Here is a 19,919-nt window from a genome sequence, read left to right on the forward strand (position 1 = left end):
GGAGGCGTGAAACAAATATTTCATGCCAAGCCAAGATGTCAAATATGCAAGCTAGAGAAAAAAAGTTTGAAGTATAAGAACTTGGAGTACTATACACACATTTGCTCTTCCTGAGGACTGTACAGAAAATGAGCTTCATGCATCCAAGAGTAACTGGAGAAACATTGACAAAAGCATAAATGATGAACATTTCATGTATTCAGTTATAGAACTAAGACAAACAATGGTGAGAATACATATAAAAGAATGGTTTATAAACATTATGTCAGCTGGGCATGATGGCTAACACCTGTAATCCCAGCACTTTGGGAGTCTGAGGCAGGCAGATCACTTGAGCTCAGGAGTTCGAGACCAGCCTGGGAAACACAGAAAAACCACGTCTCTACAAAAAATACAAAAAAAAATTTAGCTGAGTATGGTTGTGCACACTTGTAGTTCCATCTGCTTGGGAGGCTAAGGTGGGAGGATTGCTTGAGCCTGGGAGGTCGAGGCCACAGCGAACTGTGGTCACACCACTGCACTTTAGCTTGAGTGACAAAGTGAGACACTATTTCCCCCCAAATTTTTTTTTTCTGATAAAGTAGTAAGATTGCAACTAAAAGAAAATGGGCAAAGAGAGGGAAGGAAGAAAGTAGAATAATGTAGTTGACTGTTTCATAAAGTAATAGGTGTGAGTCAGAGGATACCATTTAAAATGAATGGGCTGAGTGCAATGGCTCACGCCTGTAATCCCAACACTTTGGGAAGCCAAGTTGGAAGGATCACTTGAGCTTGATAGTTCAAGACCAGCCTGGGCAACATAGTAAGACCCTGTCTCTACAAAAATAAATAAATAAATAAATAAAATGGGCAGGCTAGGCCAGGCACAGTGGCCCACATGTGTAATCCTAGCGCTTTGGGAGGCCAAAATGGGGGGTCACTTGAGGCTAGGAATTCAAGACCAGCCTGGGCCACATAGCAAGACCCTTTCTCTACAAATAATAAAATAAAATAAAAAATTATCCCAACATGGTGGTACATGTCTTTAATCCCAGCTACCGGGGAGACTGAGGCTGGAGGATCGCTTGAGCCAAGGAGTTTACAGTTACAGTGAGCTATGATCGTACCACTGCACTCCAGCCTAAGTGACAGAGCAAGACCTTGTCTCTAACATAAAATAATAAAATGGGCAGGCTAGATGGTTTTAAAAATTTATGATAAAGGGGTTAGCAGCAATATAAAAATAGTCTAAAACTGTCTCGCAAAGCAAAACTGGACTCTGTGCTGCATACTAGAAATATATGTAGAACAGTAATTCAAAAAGTATTATAATAAAGGGAAGGAGAGATTATTTAATGAAAACAATTAAGAAATCAGAGGCTGCAGTCCTGATACCCAATAAAGTAGAACTTAGGTCAGAAATTTGTATATTAGGCCAGAAACCTGTATATTTCTCCTTCCAGGTCTGTCAGTTTTTACTTTATGTATTTTATAGCTTTGTTTTTGGCACATACACATTTAGGATTATATTAATTACATCTTAATGAACTGACTTCTCTATTGTTATGAAACACCCCTTTTTATCCCTGATAATATTTTTCTGAAGTCTACTGTGTCTTATATGAATAGTGACTCCACATTTTTATGATTAGATCATCCAGTCTAAATTGATAGTTGAAGTATTTAGACCATTAACATTTTTCACAATTATGGATAAGGCTGAATTTAAGTCCACCATCTTGCTAATTGTTTTCTATTTGTTCCATCTGTCCTTGGTTACTTGTTTCTCTTTTCTTTCTTTCCTTTGTGTTCATTTTATCTCCATTATTGCCTCCCACACCACACCATTTATATTATTATCATACATTTTACTTTTTCTTCTTCTTTTTTTTTTTTTTTGAGATAGAGTTTTGCTCTTGTTGCCCAGGCTGGAGTGCAATGGCGTGATCTCAGCTCACTGCAGCCTCTGCCTCCCAGGTTCAAGCAATTCTCCTGCCTCAGCCTCCAGAGTAGCTGGGATTATAGGCATGCGCTACCATGCCTGGCTGATTTTGTATTTTTAGTAGAGTTAGTAGAGACGGGGTTTCTCCATATTGGTCAAACTGGTCTCGAAGTCCCAACCTCAAGTGATCTGCCCGCCTCGGCCTCCCAGAGTGTTGGGATTACAGGCATGAGCCACCGTGCCCAGCCCATTTTACTTCTATGTATGTTACACATCCCACAATACGTAGTTATGTCTTTTTTACAGCCTTACTAATTCATGTACCATGTAGTTACCTATTTAAAGTGTATTATTTGGTGTTATTTTTTTACTTTAAACAGTCCAGTAGTATTTAAAGAAATTAAAACATGAGACAGAAATGTATTTTGTATTTTCCCACATGATTTCCCATTTTAAGTGCTCTTTATTCTTTTGTGCAGATCTGAGTTTCTATCTGGTATCATTTTTCCTTCTGCATGAAGAATGTCGTTTTAACATTTCTTACAGTGCATGTCTCCTGGCAGCAAGTATTCTCAGATTTTGTTTGTCAGAAAAAGGATTTAGCTTTTAATTTTAAAAGATATTTCCATTGGATCTAGAAATCTAGCTTATATAGAACTCTAACTTGATAGCGTGTTTCTTTCAGTATTTTAAAGATATCTTTTCTTTGTCTTCTGTTTTGTATAATTTCTGACTAGAGGCCTATGGTCTTAATCTTGTTTTAGTCTTAACTTTACAATTATGTACTTTGTTTCCCTAGTTCTTGCATATTCAAAATGTTTTCTCTAGCTTGGATACTTGAAAAATAGTTCGGACCCAAAATCCTTGGGTCATGCTTTCTTTCCTTGGGTTTCTTATAATGCTACTTTACTGTTACCTTGCTTTGTATTTGCTTTTCAGAAATAAGATGCCAGTCTAATTCTTCTGCACTTGTAAGTGATTTAATCTTTTTCCCTGAAGATGCTGAGACAGTTTTTTTCTGACTGCTTTTCAAGATTTTCTCTTTGTTGCTAATTTTTAGCAGTTTTATTTTGATGGGCTTCATTTTGATTCGTGTTTATCTCACTTGGGATTTGTTGAGCTTCTTGGATCTGTGGGTTTTTATCAGATTTTGAACGTTTTTATCGATTTTTTTCAGATTTTTTTTCTGACTCTTCTCTCCTCTGGATTGCAATTATATTTGATATAAATATAATCGTATTTGATATCATCCCACAGGTTAGTGGGAATCTGTTCTGTTGCTGTGTCTTCAGGTTCACTGATATTTCCTTCTACAGTGTCTAATATGCTATTAATCCCATCAAGTGAAATTTTCATTTTAAATATTGCGGTTTTCATCTCTAGAAGTTTAATTTGAGTCATTAAAAAATCTTCCACTTTTCTCATTATGTTTATGATTTCCTTTCCATTCTTGATCATGTAGAGCATATTTTAAGTAGTCGTTTTAATATCCTTGTCTGCAGTGGTTTTGATTGTTTTGAAGCTCCAGTTTAAGTTCTTCTTTTTCATTTCTGTTTTTTTTTTCTTCCTTCTCAGCTGTGTGATCTGCTTAAGTTCTTTTTGAATATAGAGTATCCTTTACTCTAAGGCTAATTTGCTTCCTTCCCTAAAGCATAGTTCGTTTGAGGTCTCTGTTAACACTGTGAATTCATCTAGGTCTCGCTACTCTGACTGGTGGAAATTCAAACTGGTGGAATTTTAGTCCCTGCATGAGTTCTGGGAGTTGTTTGGCCAATAGCTCCACAGTAAACATTCTTTTCCTTGAAGTTGTTCTTGATTAGTGTCAAGAAGACTGAGTTTCACTCTGCATACACAGGTTGGTATTCAGCCAAATATTCAAGCAGACTGCTATGCAGATTTCTGGAGCTTTTCCTTTGCTCAGTTCCCTCCTCTCAAATACTCTGTCCCAGAAATCTCAGCAACCTCAGCTTTTCGAACTCGTTTCTCTCAGCTCAACTTGGTAAGATTTCTGGGCTCTGTTTGTGTGCTCCCTGAATTGCAGTTCACAAATTGCCTCCAGACAGAAAATCTGGGTAATAGTAGGGCTCACATCATTTATTTTCCTTCTCTTATGGATCACTGTTTTGTGTTGCCTTTTGTCTGGTATCTGCAAATAGCTATTTTCTCTATTTTGTCCAGTTTTCTCATTGTTTATAGTAGGAAGGTAATTCCAGACTCTCATACTTCCTCATAGGCAGAAGCAAAAACAGTAGTTCTCTCAGGTACTCAAAATTGACATCACCCATGGGCAACACAGGAATATCATGTATTCCTGGATGTGATGCCCTTAGGATACAGTACCCACTAGACATGTGGTTCACACCTGTAATCTCAGCACTTTGGGAGGTCAAGGCAGGCAGATTGCTTGAGCCCAGGAGTTCAAAACCAGCCTGGGTAACATGATGAAATTCTGTCTCTACAAAAAAATACCAAATTAGCCTGGCATGATGGTGCGCATTTGTAGTTTCAGCTACTCAGGAAACTGAGGTGGGAGGATCATCTCAGTCCAGGAAGGTCGAGGCTGCAGGCATCCAAGATTGTGCCACTATGCTCCAGCCTGGGCAACAGAATGAGACCCTCTTAAAAAAAAAAAAAAAAGGATTGGATGTGAGGGCGATCTGGCTGTGACCTCTGTCACCCCATTGTCCACCAGGGTTGATTTGGCTGATCTGACTGGCTCGGCGGATATCCCTTTCCTCCCTCACCACCCCGTGTGCGTCCATCCCAAACCTGCTTGCTCAGTCAAAGAGGATGACCATCCCCAATAGAGGAGGACTGGTCTTCAGTGAAGGGTATACAAGTAGCTGCACTCCCCTGCTAGAACCTCCAAACAAGCTCTCAAAAAAAAAAAAAAGGATGACATGGTATCACTGTTTGCTTGTGTGCTCTTCCAGTTTGGGCTGAATCTCATTATGAGGAAACAGCAAACCCAGTATGAGGGACGTTCTATTAAAAATAAGGCTAGGTCAGGTGAGGTATCCCATGCCTGTAATCCCAGCACTCTGGGAGGCCAAGGCAGGTGAATCACTTGATGTCAGGAGTTCGAGACCAGCCTGGTCAACATGGGGAAACACTCTCTCTATTAAAAATACAAGCTGGGCATGGTGGCTCATGCCTGTAATTCCAACACTTTGGGAGGCAAAGGCGGGCGGATCACTTGAGGTCAGGAGTTCAAGACAAACCTGGTCAACATAAGGAAACCTCTACCAAAAATACAAAATATTAGCCAGACCTGGTGGTGCACGCCTGTAATCCCAGCTACTCGGGAGGCTCAGGCAGGAGAATTGCTTGAACCTGGAAGATGGAAGTTACAGTAAGTCAAGATCACACCACTGCACTCCAGCCTGGGTGACGGAGCAAGACTCCGTCTCAAAAAAAATAAATGAATACAAAAATTAGCTGGGTGTGGTGGCACATGCCTGTCACCCTAGTTATTTGGGAGGCTGAGGCAAGAGACTTGCTTGAACCCAGGAGTTAGAGGTTGCAGTGAACTGAGATCATGCCACTGCACTTCAGCCTGGGCAACAGAGCAAGACTCTTGTCTTAAAAAAAAAAAAAAAAAAAACAGGCTGGGTGCAGTGGCTCATACCTGTAATCCCAGCACTTTGGGAGGCCAAGGAAGGAGGATTGCTTGAGCCCTGGAGTTCAATACCAGCCTAGGCAACATAGTGAGATCCGTGTCTACAAAAATTAAAAAATTACCCAGGCATAGTGGTACACACTTGTAGTGGGGAAGCTGAGGTTGAGGCTGCAGTAAGCCGTGATCACACCACCGCACTCCAGCCAGGACAACAGAGCAAGACCCTGTCTCAAAAACAAAAATAAAACAACCCAGGGGAAGGGAGAACTGTGTTCTTCAAAAATGTCAGTGTCATGTAAGAGAAAGCTGAGGACTTACTCCAGATTTAAAGAAAACTAAAGAGACATGAAAATATCATGTGATCTTGGACTGAATCTTGTACGTAAGTGAGGGAAAAAAAGCCATAAAGAACCTTAGATCAATTGACAAAATTGAATTAAGGAACGTATATTAGATAGAATATTGTATCAGTGTTAAATTTACTGATGCTGTACAGTTAAATTAACTGTACTCTGGTTATTTATAAGAATGGTCGTATGAAATACACACTAAAGTATTTGGAACTAAAGGGATTTAATAAATGCAACTTACTCTGAAATGGTTTCAGAAAAATATATAGAGAGAGGGATATTAAGTGATGAAGTGCATGTTACAGAAGTATGATAGTTGGTGAATATGGGTAAAGATTTTTGCATCTTTTCTGGAAGTCTAAATTTATTTCTAAATAAAAAGTGTTTGTTTGTTTTTTAAAAAACGTAGTCTCACTGTGTTGCCCAGGCTTTAGTGCAGTGGCGTGGTCTCGGCTCACTGCACCCTCTGCCTCCTGGGTTCAAGCGATTTTCCTGCCTCAGCCTCCCAAGTAGCTGGGACTACAGGCACGTGCCTCCACGCCCAGCTAATTTTTTGTATTGTTAGTAGAGACGGGGTTTCACCATGTTAGCCAGGATGGTATCCATCTCCTGACCTTGTGATCCACCTGCCTCGGCCTCCCGAAGTTCTGGGATTATAGGCATCAGCCATTGTGCCCAACATAAAAAGTTTTTAAAATATGTTTGTACTTAGGAAAATGGTTTGGCAGTACCTAAACACATATATTCTATGGCCCAGTAGTTCCTTTTCTGAGCATTCATTTTCAGAGAAATGAATAAGTTATATTTAAGTGAAAAAAATAAATTATAAGTAAGAATGAATAGCACTTTAGGTAAGCCCCCAGTCATGTCATGTTTAGCATTCATTTTGAAAATGTGTACTTTTCCATTAGATCAAACTAAGTTTTTTATTTATTTATTTATTTATTTATTTATTTATTTATTTTGAGACAGAGTCTCACTCTGTTGCTGAGGCTGGAGTGCAATGGCACAATGTTGGCTCACTGCAACCTCCGCCTCCTGGGTTCAAGTGATTCTCCTGCCTCAGCCTCCAAGTAGCTGCGATTACAGGCGCATACCACCACGCCTGGCTAATTTTTGTGTTTTTAGTAGAAACAGTGTTCCACTATATTGGCCAGGCTGGTCTCAAACTCCTGACCTCAAGTGATCTGCCTGCCGCAGCCTCCCAAAGCGCTTGGATTACAGGCATGAGCCACCACGCCTGGCCTATTATTATAATGTCATAATGCAGTGGTTCTCAAAGTACAGTCCCCAGACCAGCAGCATCAACATGATCTAGTAACTTGTCAGAAGTGGACATTTTTGTACCTTCTTTTTTTGGACACATTTGTATCCAAACCTGCTGCATCAGAAACCTTGGGGTTAGGGTCCAGTAATATGTAGTTTAACAAGCCCTCCAGGTGATTCTGAAACATGTTAAAGTGGAGAACTCCTACTATACTGAACATACTTTAGGAATTCCTGTTGCCTTCTAAAGCACTATTTCTTTAATTTTCAGCTTCTCCAATTTGGGAAATACCTGCTATATGAATGCTATTCTACAATCTCTGTTTTCACTCCAGTCATTTGCAAATGACTTGCTTAAACAAGGTATCCCATGGAAGAAAATTCCACTCAATGCACTTATCAGGTAATCATTATGTACTGTACTTATTGAGTAACCTTTTACTTCATTGATTATAGAATAATGGAATTTTAGATACTCAAAAATTTTCTGTGCCGTTATTAGTAATTATTCTTTAAAATATCATGCCATGTCATGCTAACTTGGTGTTTTTTGTTTTACCAGACGCTTTGCACACTTGCTTGTTAAAAAAGATATCTGTAATTCAGAGACCAAAAAGGATTTACTCAAGAAGGTTAAAAATGCCATTTCAGCTACAGCAGAGAGATTCTCTGGTTATATGCAGAATGTGAGTATTAATTGTTTTAAAACGTTTCAGAGACCTGACATGGTGCCTCATGTCTGTAATCCCAGCACTTTGGGAGGCCTAGGTGGGCAGGTCACCGGAGGTGACTGAGGTCAGGAGTTTGAGACCAGCCTGGCCAACATGGCGAAACCCTGTCTCTACTAAAAATACAAAAATTAGCCAGTTGTGGTGGCATGCACCTGTAATCCCACCTACTCGGGAGGCTGAGGCAGGAGAATTACTTGAACTCGGGAGGCAGAGGTTGTTGTGAGCCAAGATCATACCACTGCACTACAGCCTGGGTGACAGAACAAGACTCCATCTCAAAAAATAAATAAATATTTATAAAAATAAATAAAATAGGCCGGGTGCGGTGGCTCATGCCTGTAATCCTAGCACTTGGGAAGGCCGAGGCGGGTGGATCACGAGGTCAGGAGTTCGAGACCAGCCTGGCCAACATGGTGAAACCTTGTCTCTACTAAAGATTAAAAAAAAAATTAGCCGGGCGTGGTGGCACACGCCTGTAATCCCAGCTACTTAGGAGGCTGAGGCAGGAGAATCCTTTGAACCTGGGAGGCAGAGGTTGCAGTGAGCTGAGATTGCACCATTGCACTCCAACCTGGGCTACAGGGCAAGACTCAGTCTCAAAAAAATAAAAATAAAAATTAAATAAATAACATTTCAGAAATCATGGAACTTGACATGATTTTAGTGTGTTTCTTGATTTTTCTTTTAAAACAAGATTTGTGTATGTGTGTTCATTATAGATTGAAAAACCTGAGGAGAGGCTGGGTGTGGTAGCTCATGCCTGTAATCCCAGCACTTTGGGAGGCCGGGGCGGGTGGATCACCTGAGGTCAGGAGTTCCAGACCAGCCTGACTGACGAGGTGAAACCCTATCTCTACTAAAAATACAAAAAAATTAGCTGGGTGTGACATTACATGTCTATAATCCCAGCTACTTGGGAGGCTGATGCAGGATAATCGGTTGAACCCTGGAGGCGGAGGCTGCAGTGAGCCGAGATTGTGCCATTGTACTCCAGCCTGTGTGACAAGAGCGAAAATCCGTCTCAAAAAAAAAAGAAGGAAAGAAGAAAAACCTAAGGAGTTGTAGTAAGACTAAATGTGACTCTTCTATGTATTGTACCATATTTTAATATATAGATTTGGTTTACCAGTGCAAGGACCTGGACTGTGTTCGCTGCAAAAATTACCTTTTTTAACAAAGTGAGGAGTTACTCATTCATTCATGTCAATGCAACTGATAAAATTATTAAGAATATATAATCTGTCGTTTGTTTTTATTCACAAAATATGTAGCCCCCCAAATTCTTATAAGAATAAACCCGACGTTCACATATGTCACTGACTTCCAAGGGCTTTCGCTGTATAAATTATAATGTTAATAAGCTATTATTTTTTGTTTGTTTTGTTTTTTGTTGTTGGTTTTGTTCTCTTCTTTTGAGATGGAATCTTGCTCTGTCACCCAAACTGGAATATAATGATGCGATCTTGGCTCACTGTAACCTCCGCCTCCTGGGTTCAAGCGATTTTTCTGCCTCAGCCTCCCAAGTAGCTGGGATTATAGGGACCGCCACCACACCTGCCTTATTTTTATTTTTATTTTATTTATTTTATTTTTATTTTTATTTTTTAAGAGACAGAGTCTCGCTTTGTCGCCCAAACTGGAGTGCAGTGGCCGGATCTTGGCTCACTGCAAGCTCCGCCTTTCGGGTTTACACCATTCTCCTGCCTCAGCCTCCCGAGTAGCTGGGACTACAGACGCCCGCCACCTCGCCCGGCTAGTTTTTTGAATTTTTTAGTAGAGACGGGGTTTCACCGTATTAGCCAGGATGGTCTCGATCTCCTGACCTCGTGATCCGCCCATCTCGGCCTCCCAAAGTGCTGGGATTACAGGCTTGAGCCACCGCGCCCGGCCTATTTTTATATTTTTAATAAAGATGGCGTTTCACCATGTTGGCCAGGCTGGTCTCGAACTCCTGACCTCAAGTGATCCACCTGCCTCAGCCTTCCAGAGTGCTGGAATTATAGGTATCAGGCACGCCCAACCTCAATGAGCTATTATTGTGACTAGAAATGTTTTTTTCTGATTAAAGATATTGTTGTCTTATTAGGATGCTCATGAATTTTTAAGTCAGTGTTTGGACCAGTTGAAAGAAGATATGGAAAAATTAAATAAAACTTGGAAGACTGAACCTATTTCTGGAGAAGAAAATTCACCAGATATTTCAGCTACCAGAGTATACACTTGCCCTGTTATTACTAATTTGGAGTTTGAGGTTCAGCACTCCATCATTTGTAAAGCGTAAGTAGTGTCTAAGAAATGATTTTCCCTTTTTACTTCTTTATGGCAAGTGATTAAAACTCTCCTACGACATACCAGATGCCATGAATTCTTTTCTGTTGTTAAGACAGGGTCTCACACAGTCACCTAGGCTCTGGGGTGCAGTGGCGCAACCCCAGCTCATTGCAGCCTAGATCTCCTGGGATCAAGTGATCCTCCTACCTCAGCCTCCTGAGTAATGAATTTTTATCTCATCTTCCTTTCTATGTCATAGGGAAATATAAACCAACAGATTATATCAACCTTTTTTTTTTTTGAAATCTTTATCTTTCTATGGAAATGCTTAGGCTGGGCACAGTGGCTCATGCCTATAATCCCAACACTCTGGGAGGATGAGGTGGGCAGATTGTTTGAGCCCAGGAGTTCAAAACCAGCCTGGGCAGTATGGGGAAACCCCATCTCTACAAAATATACAAAAATTAGGCAGGTGTGATGATGCACACCTATAATCCCAGCTACTTGGAAGGCTGAAGTGGGAGGATTGCTTGAACACTGCAAGTTGAGGCTGCAGTAAGCCATGATAACGCCACTGCACTCCGGCTTGGGCAACAAAACAAGACCCTATGTCAAAAAAACAAAACAAAACAAAACAAAAATGCTTGGTGGAGTGAGAACTGAGGAAAATTTAAATACTTTATTATATGCTTTAGTATTGACTAAACACTTAATTTTGATCTGTGGTTTTATTTTTTTCATTCTACATCTTTTCCAGTGTAGAATATTGAATTGTTTGGGAATATTTGTTTTTCTTTGTCACAAAAAAAACCACACCTTATTACTTGCTTTTTTGGTTGAACCCCACATTATTTTTACTAAAAATATTTTTTTACAAAATAGATCCGAATTTGAATTATTTTTACCTTTGCAGTGTTTTTCAACCATATTTACAGTAATTATCCACACTTACTTTCTACATTAAATTAATTTCCATACTTACCAGGATTTCTATAGCCTGCACATCACTTTAAAATATTTCACTTTGACTAATCTTCTAGTCATCTTTAATACATCTCTGAATAGATTTTTTTCAGATAGTGTAATTCTTCACAGTCTCTATATAAAAGAGAATTATTTATATGACTTTCACACATGACTTAATGCAGAATTACTGACTCACACATAGTCTTTACTTATCAATATATTAAGTATACTGCCCTGTCATATCCTGTTACTCTGTGCCACTCATAAGAAACCTGACTTTGTGGGAATTTTTTCTTTTTCTTCCTGAAAATCTGTGGTATTCTTGAAATTCACAGTTTCACTATTTTACATCTAGTTATTAACACTTTTTGTTACTTTTGCCTTAATATGGTAGAGCCTTTTCATCGGAAGCTTTGGGATTTTCTCCAGCTCTAGAAAACTGTTCTCTAAATACTGCTTCTCTTCCATTCTGGAATTTTCTTCAGAAATATTCAAAATCCATATTGATTCTCCAATTTTCTGTCCTCCATATCTATTTTTCTCAGGCCGCTCAAAATGATAGTGTTCACTGACATCTTTTCCAGCTGTAACATTCTAGCATTTTTTTTTTTTTTTTTTTTTTTTTTTTGAGACAGAGTCTCGCTCTGTCGCCCAGGCTGGAGTGCAGTGGTCGAATCTCAGCTCACTGCAACCTCCGCCTCCCGGGTTTATGCCATTCTCCCGCCTCAGCCTCCCGAGTAGCTGAGTAGCTGGGACTACAGGCGCCTGCCGCCACACCCGGCTAGTTTTTTGTATTTTTTTAAATAGAGACAAGGTTTCACTGTGTTAGCCAGAATAGTCTCGATCTCCTGACCTGGTGATCCGCCCGTCTCGGCCTCCCAAAGTGCTGAGATTACAGGCTTGAGCCACTGCGCCCGGCCTCTAGCATTTTTAACTAGAATTTTAGTAAAGACAGTTTTGCATCAGTAGTCTGTGATACTGCTTGCTTTCATTCATGACTTCATCAGTCTTTTCCCCCTAGTGGATAAATGGTTTTCTAAAGAAAACATCCAGATCTTGCAAGTATGGTTCAGCTTATAAAAGCTATAGAGTCCAACAGCAGTTAATAATATAATAGCCATTTATCCCTTCCTTCTAATGCACCTTCCAGATAAAATTTGTGCAAGTCAAAGTGAGAGGCAAAGTTTTCAGTTATTATTTCATTGAATTGTGGGAGTACCACTCAAATTTTTTTATAGCAAAATTTAAGTTGCCTCCGTTGAAAATGACCACAGGCAGTCCACCAGCTCTCTGTCAGGTCTGGAGAGCTGGGCAGTGGGATCATTCAGGCAACACAGAAGAAAGGAGGACATATCAGGCTGGGCATGGTGGCTCACGCCTGTAATCCCAACACTTTGGGAGGTCGAGGTGCGCAGATCATCTGTGGTCAGGACTTTGAGACCAGCCTGGCCAACATGGCGAAAACCCGTCTTCACTAAAAATACAAAAATTAGCCAGGTGTGGTGGTACACGCCTGTAGTCCCAGCTACTAGGGAGACTGAGGCAGGACAATTGCTTTAACCTGGGAGGAGGTGGTTATAGTAAGCTGAGATTATGCCATTGCACTCTAGCCTGGGTGACAGAGCAAGACTCCATCTCCAAAAAAAAGAAGGCCATATCAGAGTAGTTGGCTTCTACACTGTGCCAGTGGTGTTAGGCACTCTAATTGTATAGCACCCAGATGTTGGATATACAGTTGAAGTATGTGAATCAGTGCAATAAGTGGCATGGATTATGGGATATAGGTACACCAGGTGGCTAGACTGGGCCGGATGTGCCAGCTAGGTGGGGATAGGGTTCTGTTGCTTCATTAGTAATTTTATTTAGGACAGTTCTCTAACACAAAGTAGTTTCTGGCTGAAGGAAGATTCCACACACATTACACTTTGGATTGTAATTTTGTGTGTTTATCCTTTGCCCCATCTTGCTATAGGTTTGTTTGGCCAGTTTGGCAAATGTACTTTTTTAAAAAAACTATTGCAGTTTAAACTGACTGCTTTTTAATTAATGTAAGGAAATTCTGTGCATTAATAATATATTCTTGAATATGGGGGAGAAAAAAGTTTTTTTTGAAGACAGAGTCTTGCTTTGTCACCCAGGCTGGAGTGCAGTGGCGCAGTCATAGCTTACTTTAGCCTCCTAATTCCTGAATTTAAGCAATCCTTCCCACCTCAGCATCTTGAGTAGCTACGACTACAGGCACATGCCACCACGCCCAGCTAATTTTTTAATTTTTTTCTAGAGACGGGCTCTCAGTGTGTTGCCCAGGCTGGTCTTGAACTGGCCTCAAGCCACCCTCCCACCTTGGCCTCCCAGATTGCTGGAGTTTATGGGCGTAAGCCACTGTGCCCAGCTTTGTATTTCTTTTTCTCAAACCTGACATCTCATATGTCTGCAAGTCCTTTCAGCTGTACCTTGGAAATACATCCAGAATGTGACCTCTTTTTACCACTTTCATTGCCACTACCCTACATCAAGCCATTATCACCTCTTGTTTGAAGTGTTGCAGCATCTTTTAAATTATTTACCATGTTTCTGCAGTCTGTTTTAAACACATAAGCCAAAGCAATCCATTTAAAATGGAAGTTAGTTCATGTCAGCCTTCTGCTTATACAATTAAAAAACCTATGACTTGTGTAACCTCATGTAATCTGCCTCTCAGCACCCCTACCCCCATCTCTGTTAACTCTCTGACTTCATCTTCTGTCACACTTTTCCCTTGTTCTTTCTATTTTAACGAAATGAGCTTCCTTGCTTTTGTTCAAAAATACCAGGATCATAGTGCCTTAGAGTCTTTGTACTTACCGTTTCCTCTATTTTGAATTCTCTTTCCCAAAATTCTTATTTTTGTTTTTATTTAACTGCTGATTTATTTCTGAGACAGAGTCTTGCTTTGTCACCCAGGCTGGAGTGTAGTGGCTCAATCACAGCTCACTGCCCCCTCAACTTCCCTAGCTCAAGCAATCCTCCCGCCGTAGCCTCCCAAGTAGCTGGGACTACAGGTGCGCACCACCATGCCTGGCTAATTTTTTTTATTTTTTGTAGAGATGGGGTTTTCCAGTGTTGCCCAGGCTGGTCTGAAACTTGTGGGCTCAAGCCAACTTCCCACCTCAGCCTCCCAAAATGCTGGGATTACAGGCACTAGCCTCACACCTGGCCCCATATTCTCATTTAGGTAGTGCCCTCACTTTTCCAGATCTTTACATAAAGGCCATTTGCTCAGTGATGTGTTTTCTTGCCACCCTATCAGATACTGTGCTCTGATCTTTCATTTTCCTCTTCCCTACTATGTATTTCCTCCTTACATGTATCACTGTCTAACATACTGTATGTTTTACTAGTATCAATTTCATTGTCTCTCTCTCCTAGTATAATGATGGCTTCGTGAGAGGAGGTATTTTTGCCTTGGTTTATTCACTGCTATCACCCCAGTGCCTAGAACATTTTCTGGCATATAGGAGGCTCTGTTAGATTTTCAGTGCTGTGTAAGAAATTGCTTCAAACGTATTGGCTTAAAACAACACCCATTTATTCATCCCAGCTCTGTAGGTTAGAAAACTAAGCACAGTATGGCTGAGTTCTCAGCTCAGAGTATCATAAGACTGAAATGAAAGTATTACTGCCTGTGCTTTCATTTGGAGCCCAGGTTCCTCTTCTGTCTCATTAAGGTCATGGGTAGAATTCAGATCCTATGGTTGTAGGACTGAGATCCTCATTTTCTTGCTAGCTGTCCGCTAGAACCACTCATTTCCTAAAGGCTGCCTACAGATCCTTGCCATATGGCACCCTCATAGGCACTTCACAACAGTGCTGTTTGCTTTTTTCCAGGCTAGCAGATAGTATACATCTTTCTGACTTCAGACTTCTCTTTCTGTCCTCTAGACCCAGATTTAAAGGGCTCATATGGGCCGAGCATGGTGGCTCATGCCTGTAATCCCAGCACTTTGGGAGGCCGAGGCAAGAGGATCACTTGAATCTAGGTGTTCGAGACCAGTCCTGACAACATAGTGATACCCCCTTCTCTACAAAAAGTTTAAAAATTAGCCAGACATGGTGGTGCACACCTGTAGTCCCAGCTGTTTGGGAGGCTAAGGTGGGAGGATTGCTTGAGCCTGGGAGGTTGAGGCTGCAGTGAGCTGTGGTCATGCCACTGCTCTCCAGCCTGGACAACAGAGCAAGAGCCTGTCTCAAAAACAAACGAAAGGGCTCATATGATTGGATCTGACCCATTCAGATAATCTCGTTTTTGATTCATTCAAAGTTAAGATTAGTAACCTTAATGATGTCTGCAAAATTCCTTTGGGCCAGGTAAAATAACATCATCATAGGTGTGGTAGCTCATAATTATCACAGGTTGGTTCTACCCACACTCAAAGGGGACAGAAATATACAAAGTCAAGGGTCACCTTAGAATTCTACCTGTGAGAGAGGCACTCAGTGAATGTTTGTTGAATGAAAGACAAATATACTCTTAATGTTTTTCAGTCTTTAGCTGTAACAGTAGGGAATTAGGATAGAAATATGAATATTACCTAAAGTATTGATAAGACAAAATGAAAAAGTCAGCTACAACTATTTAAAAGAAATTTGCTTCTAGGTAAATTGAGTATGGTGTTTTAATCTCTGAGCTCACGTTTTTAAATTCTATAAAAAATATATTTGATAACTAAATCATTCTGCTGCCTAATAGAAGTATCCACATATGCACATAAAGAACATGTAGAATATTTATTTATTTATTTATTTATTTATTTAGAGATGGAGTCTCACTCTGTTGCCCAGGCTGGAGTGCAGTGGCAGGATCTCAGCTCACGTCAAGCTCCACCTCCCGGGTTCATGCTATTATCCTACCTCAGCCTCCTGACTGCAGGTGCCCGCCACCACACCCGGCTAATTTTTTGTATTTTTAGTAGAGATGGGGTTTCACTGTGTTAGCCAGGATGGTCTTGATCTGCTAACCTTGTGATCCGCCCACCTCGGCCTCCCAAAGTGCTGGGATTACAGGCATGATCTACTGTGCCTGGCCAAGAACATGTAGAATTTTTCAAGCATTACTTATATAACCAACAACTGGAAATAACCTAAATGCTCATCAGTATTAACATGGATAATTGTAGAATATTCATACAGATTAAAGCTATACAACAACGAAAATGCAGTAGAGTCATGCTCAGCAAGCGTAGTTAAACATTACAATCATGCCGAAGAAAAGAGAGGCCAACTAAAAATGTATTGCATAATCCCGTTATAAAAGGTTCAAAAACAGGCAAAACATCTATAGTGTTGGAAGTCAGAATAATAATTGTCTTTTGGGACCAGGTGCAGTGGCTCACACCTGTAATCTCAGCACTTTGGGAGGGCGAGGCAGGTGGATCACGAGGTTGGGAGTTTCGAGACTGGCCTGGCTAACATGGTGAAACCCCTTCTCTACTAAAATACTAAAAATTAGCCAGGCATGGTGGTGTGCGCCCATAATCCCAGCTACTTGGGAGGCTGAGGTAGAAATATCACTTGAAACTGGGAGGCAGAGGTTGCAGTGAGCTGAGATTGCGCCATTGCACTCCAGCTTGGACAACAAAAGTGAAACTCTGCCTCAAAAAAAAAAAGTTATCTTTTGGGAGAAAGAAGGAGGATAGTGACTGGAAAAGGGTATGTGCAAGGGGGCTTCTAGGGAGTTGACAATGGTGTTCTGTTTCTTTTTTTTTTCTTCTGAGATGGAGTCTTGCTCTGTCGCCCAGGCTGGAGTGTAGTGGCGTGATCTTGGCTCACTGCAAGCTCCGCCTCCTGGGTTCACGCCATTCTCCTGCCTCAGCCTCCCTGTTTGTTTTTTTATGAGACGGAGTCTCACTCTGTCACCCAGACTGGAATGCAGTGGCGTGATCTCAGTTCACTGCAACCTCCGCCTCCCAAGTTCAAGTGATTCTCCTGCCTCAGCCTCCCAAGTAGCTGAGATTACAGGTGCGCGCCACCTTGCCTGGCTAATTTTTGTATTTTTCGTAGACAAGGTTTCACCATGTTGGCCAAGCTGGTCTCGAACTCCTGACCTCAGGTGATCCACTCACCTTGGCCTCCCAAAGTGCTGGGATTACAGACGCCATCCACCACACCTGGCCCTGTTTGTTGAATTGAGTGGTGATGAATGTGTTAACTGATAATTTATCAAGCTGTTTACCTGCAACAGGTTCACTTTGGTATATTATGCTATACTTTAGGTTTTTAAAGTTTGGGGTTGCTTATATAAAGTTTAAAAATTGGCCGGGCATGGTGGCTCACGCTTGTAATCCCAGTACTTTGGGAGGCTGAAGCGGGAGGATCACCTAAGGTCGGGAGTTTGAGACCAGCCTGACCAACATGGAGAAACCCCGTCTCTATTAGAAATACAAAATTAGCAGGGCATGGTGACACATGCCTGTAATCCCAGCTATTTGCAAGGCTGAGGCAAAAGAATCGCTTGAACCCAGGAGGCGGGGGTTGCAGTGAGCTGAGATCACACCATTACACTTGAGCATGGGCGACGAGAGCGAAACTGCATCTCACGAAAAAAAAAATTTTTTTAAAGAAAGTATACTTAAATACTTGCAATTGAGGTTTTATCTGTATTAATTTAATAAGGGTTAAAGTAAGCATGAAAAAAGTCTTAAATGTATGTAGTTCTTATGCCTGGTGATAATGTGTCAGTACCGTAAGTTCTGTGGAAGAACAGTGTTTCTCAGGTATATTTGTATTTCTTGTGTATTGGTCTGAATGCTTACATGTCTCATTTTATTCTTACAGATGTGGAGAGATTATCCCCAAAAGAGAACAGTTTAATGACCTCTCTATTGACCTTCCTCGTAGGAAAAAACCACTCCCTCCTCGTTCAATTCAAGATTCTCTTGATCTTTTCTTTAGGGTAAATAATATCTTTTGTATATTCACATAACTAAATTTTATATCATTGATAGTTGTATTTGAAGTTGGTTTCTTCAAGGCAGAGTTTCTTTTTGTTTTGTTTTTGTTTTTGTAGACAGGGTCTCACTTTGTCACCCTGGCTATAGTGCAGTTGCCCAATCTCGGCTCACTGCAACCTCTGTCCCCAGGTTCAAGCAATCCTCCCACCTCAGCCTCCCCAAGTAGCTGGATCATGCCACCATATCTGGCTAATTTTTGTATTTTTTGGTAGAGTCATGGTTTCATCATGTTGGCCAGGCTGGTCTCGACTCCTGACCTTAAATGATCTGCCCACCTTGGTCTCCCAAAGTTCTGGGATTACAGGCATGAGCCACCACACCTGGTTTTGGCAGAGTTTCAACAAAATTATTCATGGGGAAAACAGATGAGAAGTTTTTAAAATAATAATGATTTTTAAAAGCTTGATAAATCTAATTATAACTCATTGAAAAAGAAAATTAATTGATTAAATAGATTATAAATTTAACTCAATAGCCGGCATTTAGACAACCTTAGAAATAGTTTGTTGGCCGGGCACGGTGGCTCACACCTGTAATCCCAGCACTTTGGGAGGTTCGGGCAGGTGAATCACAAGGTCTAGAGATCAGGATCATCCTGGCCAACATGGTGAAACCCAGTCTCTACTAAAAATACAAAAAATAGCTGGGCATGGTGGCGTGTGCCTGTAGTCCCAACTAGTCATGAGGCTGAGGCAGGAAAATCGCTTGAACTGGGAGTGGGAGGTTGCAGTGAGCCGAGATCACGCCACTGCACTCCAGACTGGAGATAGAATGAGACTCTGTCTCAAAAAAAAAAGTAGTTTGTTATTTGTAAACAAATATTAAAGTATTTGAAGTAACATATTCTAAAATTTGGTAACATGAAATTGAAACTGTAGATACCATGTAAGTTGGTATCCTAAGATCTGCAGAATAAGAAAATATTCTTTGCTTTTTCTTAGGTTGTATGTACCCTATTAGAAACAGGAAGGAGGAGTCATGTTTATCCAAAGCTGTAGATACATATTTGTGTCTGTGATATACAATTACAAGTATTGAAAAAGTTTCTGGAGCATAATCAGACTGTTGTTATAGCAGTCCTTATAACTAGTGGAAATTTGCAAGAATCCCCCTTGATCTATCTAGTAGCAGTCCTTGTTTTGTTGTAGCAAATTGGCAGAATTGTCTTCCTAAGGTATAAAAACTAAAAATTAGGCCGGGCGTGGTGACTCACACCTATAATCCCATCACTTTGGGAGGCGGAGGCGGGTGGATCACGAGGTCAGGAGATTGAGACCATCCTGGCTAACACGGTGAAGCCCTGTCTCTATTAAAAACACAAAAAAATTAGCCAGGCGTGGTGGCGGGTGCCTGTAGTCCCAGCTACTCAGGAGGCTGAGGCAGGAGAATGGTGAGAACCCGGGAGGCGGAGCTTGCAGTGAGCTGAGATTGCGCCACTGCACTCCAGCCTGGTTAACAGAGCGAGACTCCGTCTCAAAAAAAAAAAAAATAAATAAATAAATAAATAAATAAATTTAAAAATAAAAAATCTGGCTGGGTGCAGTGGCTCACACCTGTAATCCCAACACTTTGGGAGGCCAAGGCAGGCCAGTCACCTGAAGTCAGGGGTTCAATACCAGCCTTACCAACACGACGAAACCTTGCTTCTACTAAAAATGCAAAAGTTAGCTAGGTATGGTGGCACATGCCTGTAGTCCCAGCTACTCGGGAAGCTGAGGCACAAGACTCACTTGAACCCTGGAAGTGGAGGTTGCAGTGAGCTGAGATCACGCCCCCCCACAGCCTGGCTGACAGAGCAAGACTCTG

The 19,919-nt window shown here is 41.1% G+C and overlaps 1 protein-coding gene across 6 annotated transcripts in view; it reads left to right on the forward strand.

Moving 5' to 3' along the window:
• The window catches only part of USP37 (ubiquitin specific peptidase 37), a 122,686-nt gene that overhangs the window by 61,946 nt on the left and 40,821 nt on the right, over window positions 1-19,919 (forward strand). For all 6 annotated transcript variants that reach the window (XM_033230256.1, XM_033230255.1, XM_033230251.1 and 3 more), the window contains 4 exons: window positions 7,428-7,559; window positions 7,719-7,842; window positions 9,974-10,164; window positions 17,938-18,055. In XM_033230256.1, coding sequence (XP_033086147.1) covers window positions 7,428-7,559; window positions 7,719-7,842; window positions 9,974-10,164; window positions 17,938-18,055 — 565 coding nt within the window. The remainder of the gene's footprint in view (window positions 1-7,427; window positions 7,560-7,718; window positions 7,843-9,973; window positions 10,165-17,937; window positions 18,056-19,919) is intronic.

This window comes from Trachypithecus francoisi, unplaced genomic scaffold (genome assembly GCF_009764315.1).
Source record: "Trachypithecus francoisi isolate TF-2019V2 unplaced genomic scaffold, Tfra_2.0 Lachesis_group13, whole genome shotgun sequence".
NCBI classification, from domain to species: domain Eukaryota; kingdom Metazoa; phylum Chordata; class Mammalia; order Primates; family Cercopithecidae; genus Trachypithecus; species Trachypithecus francoisi.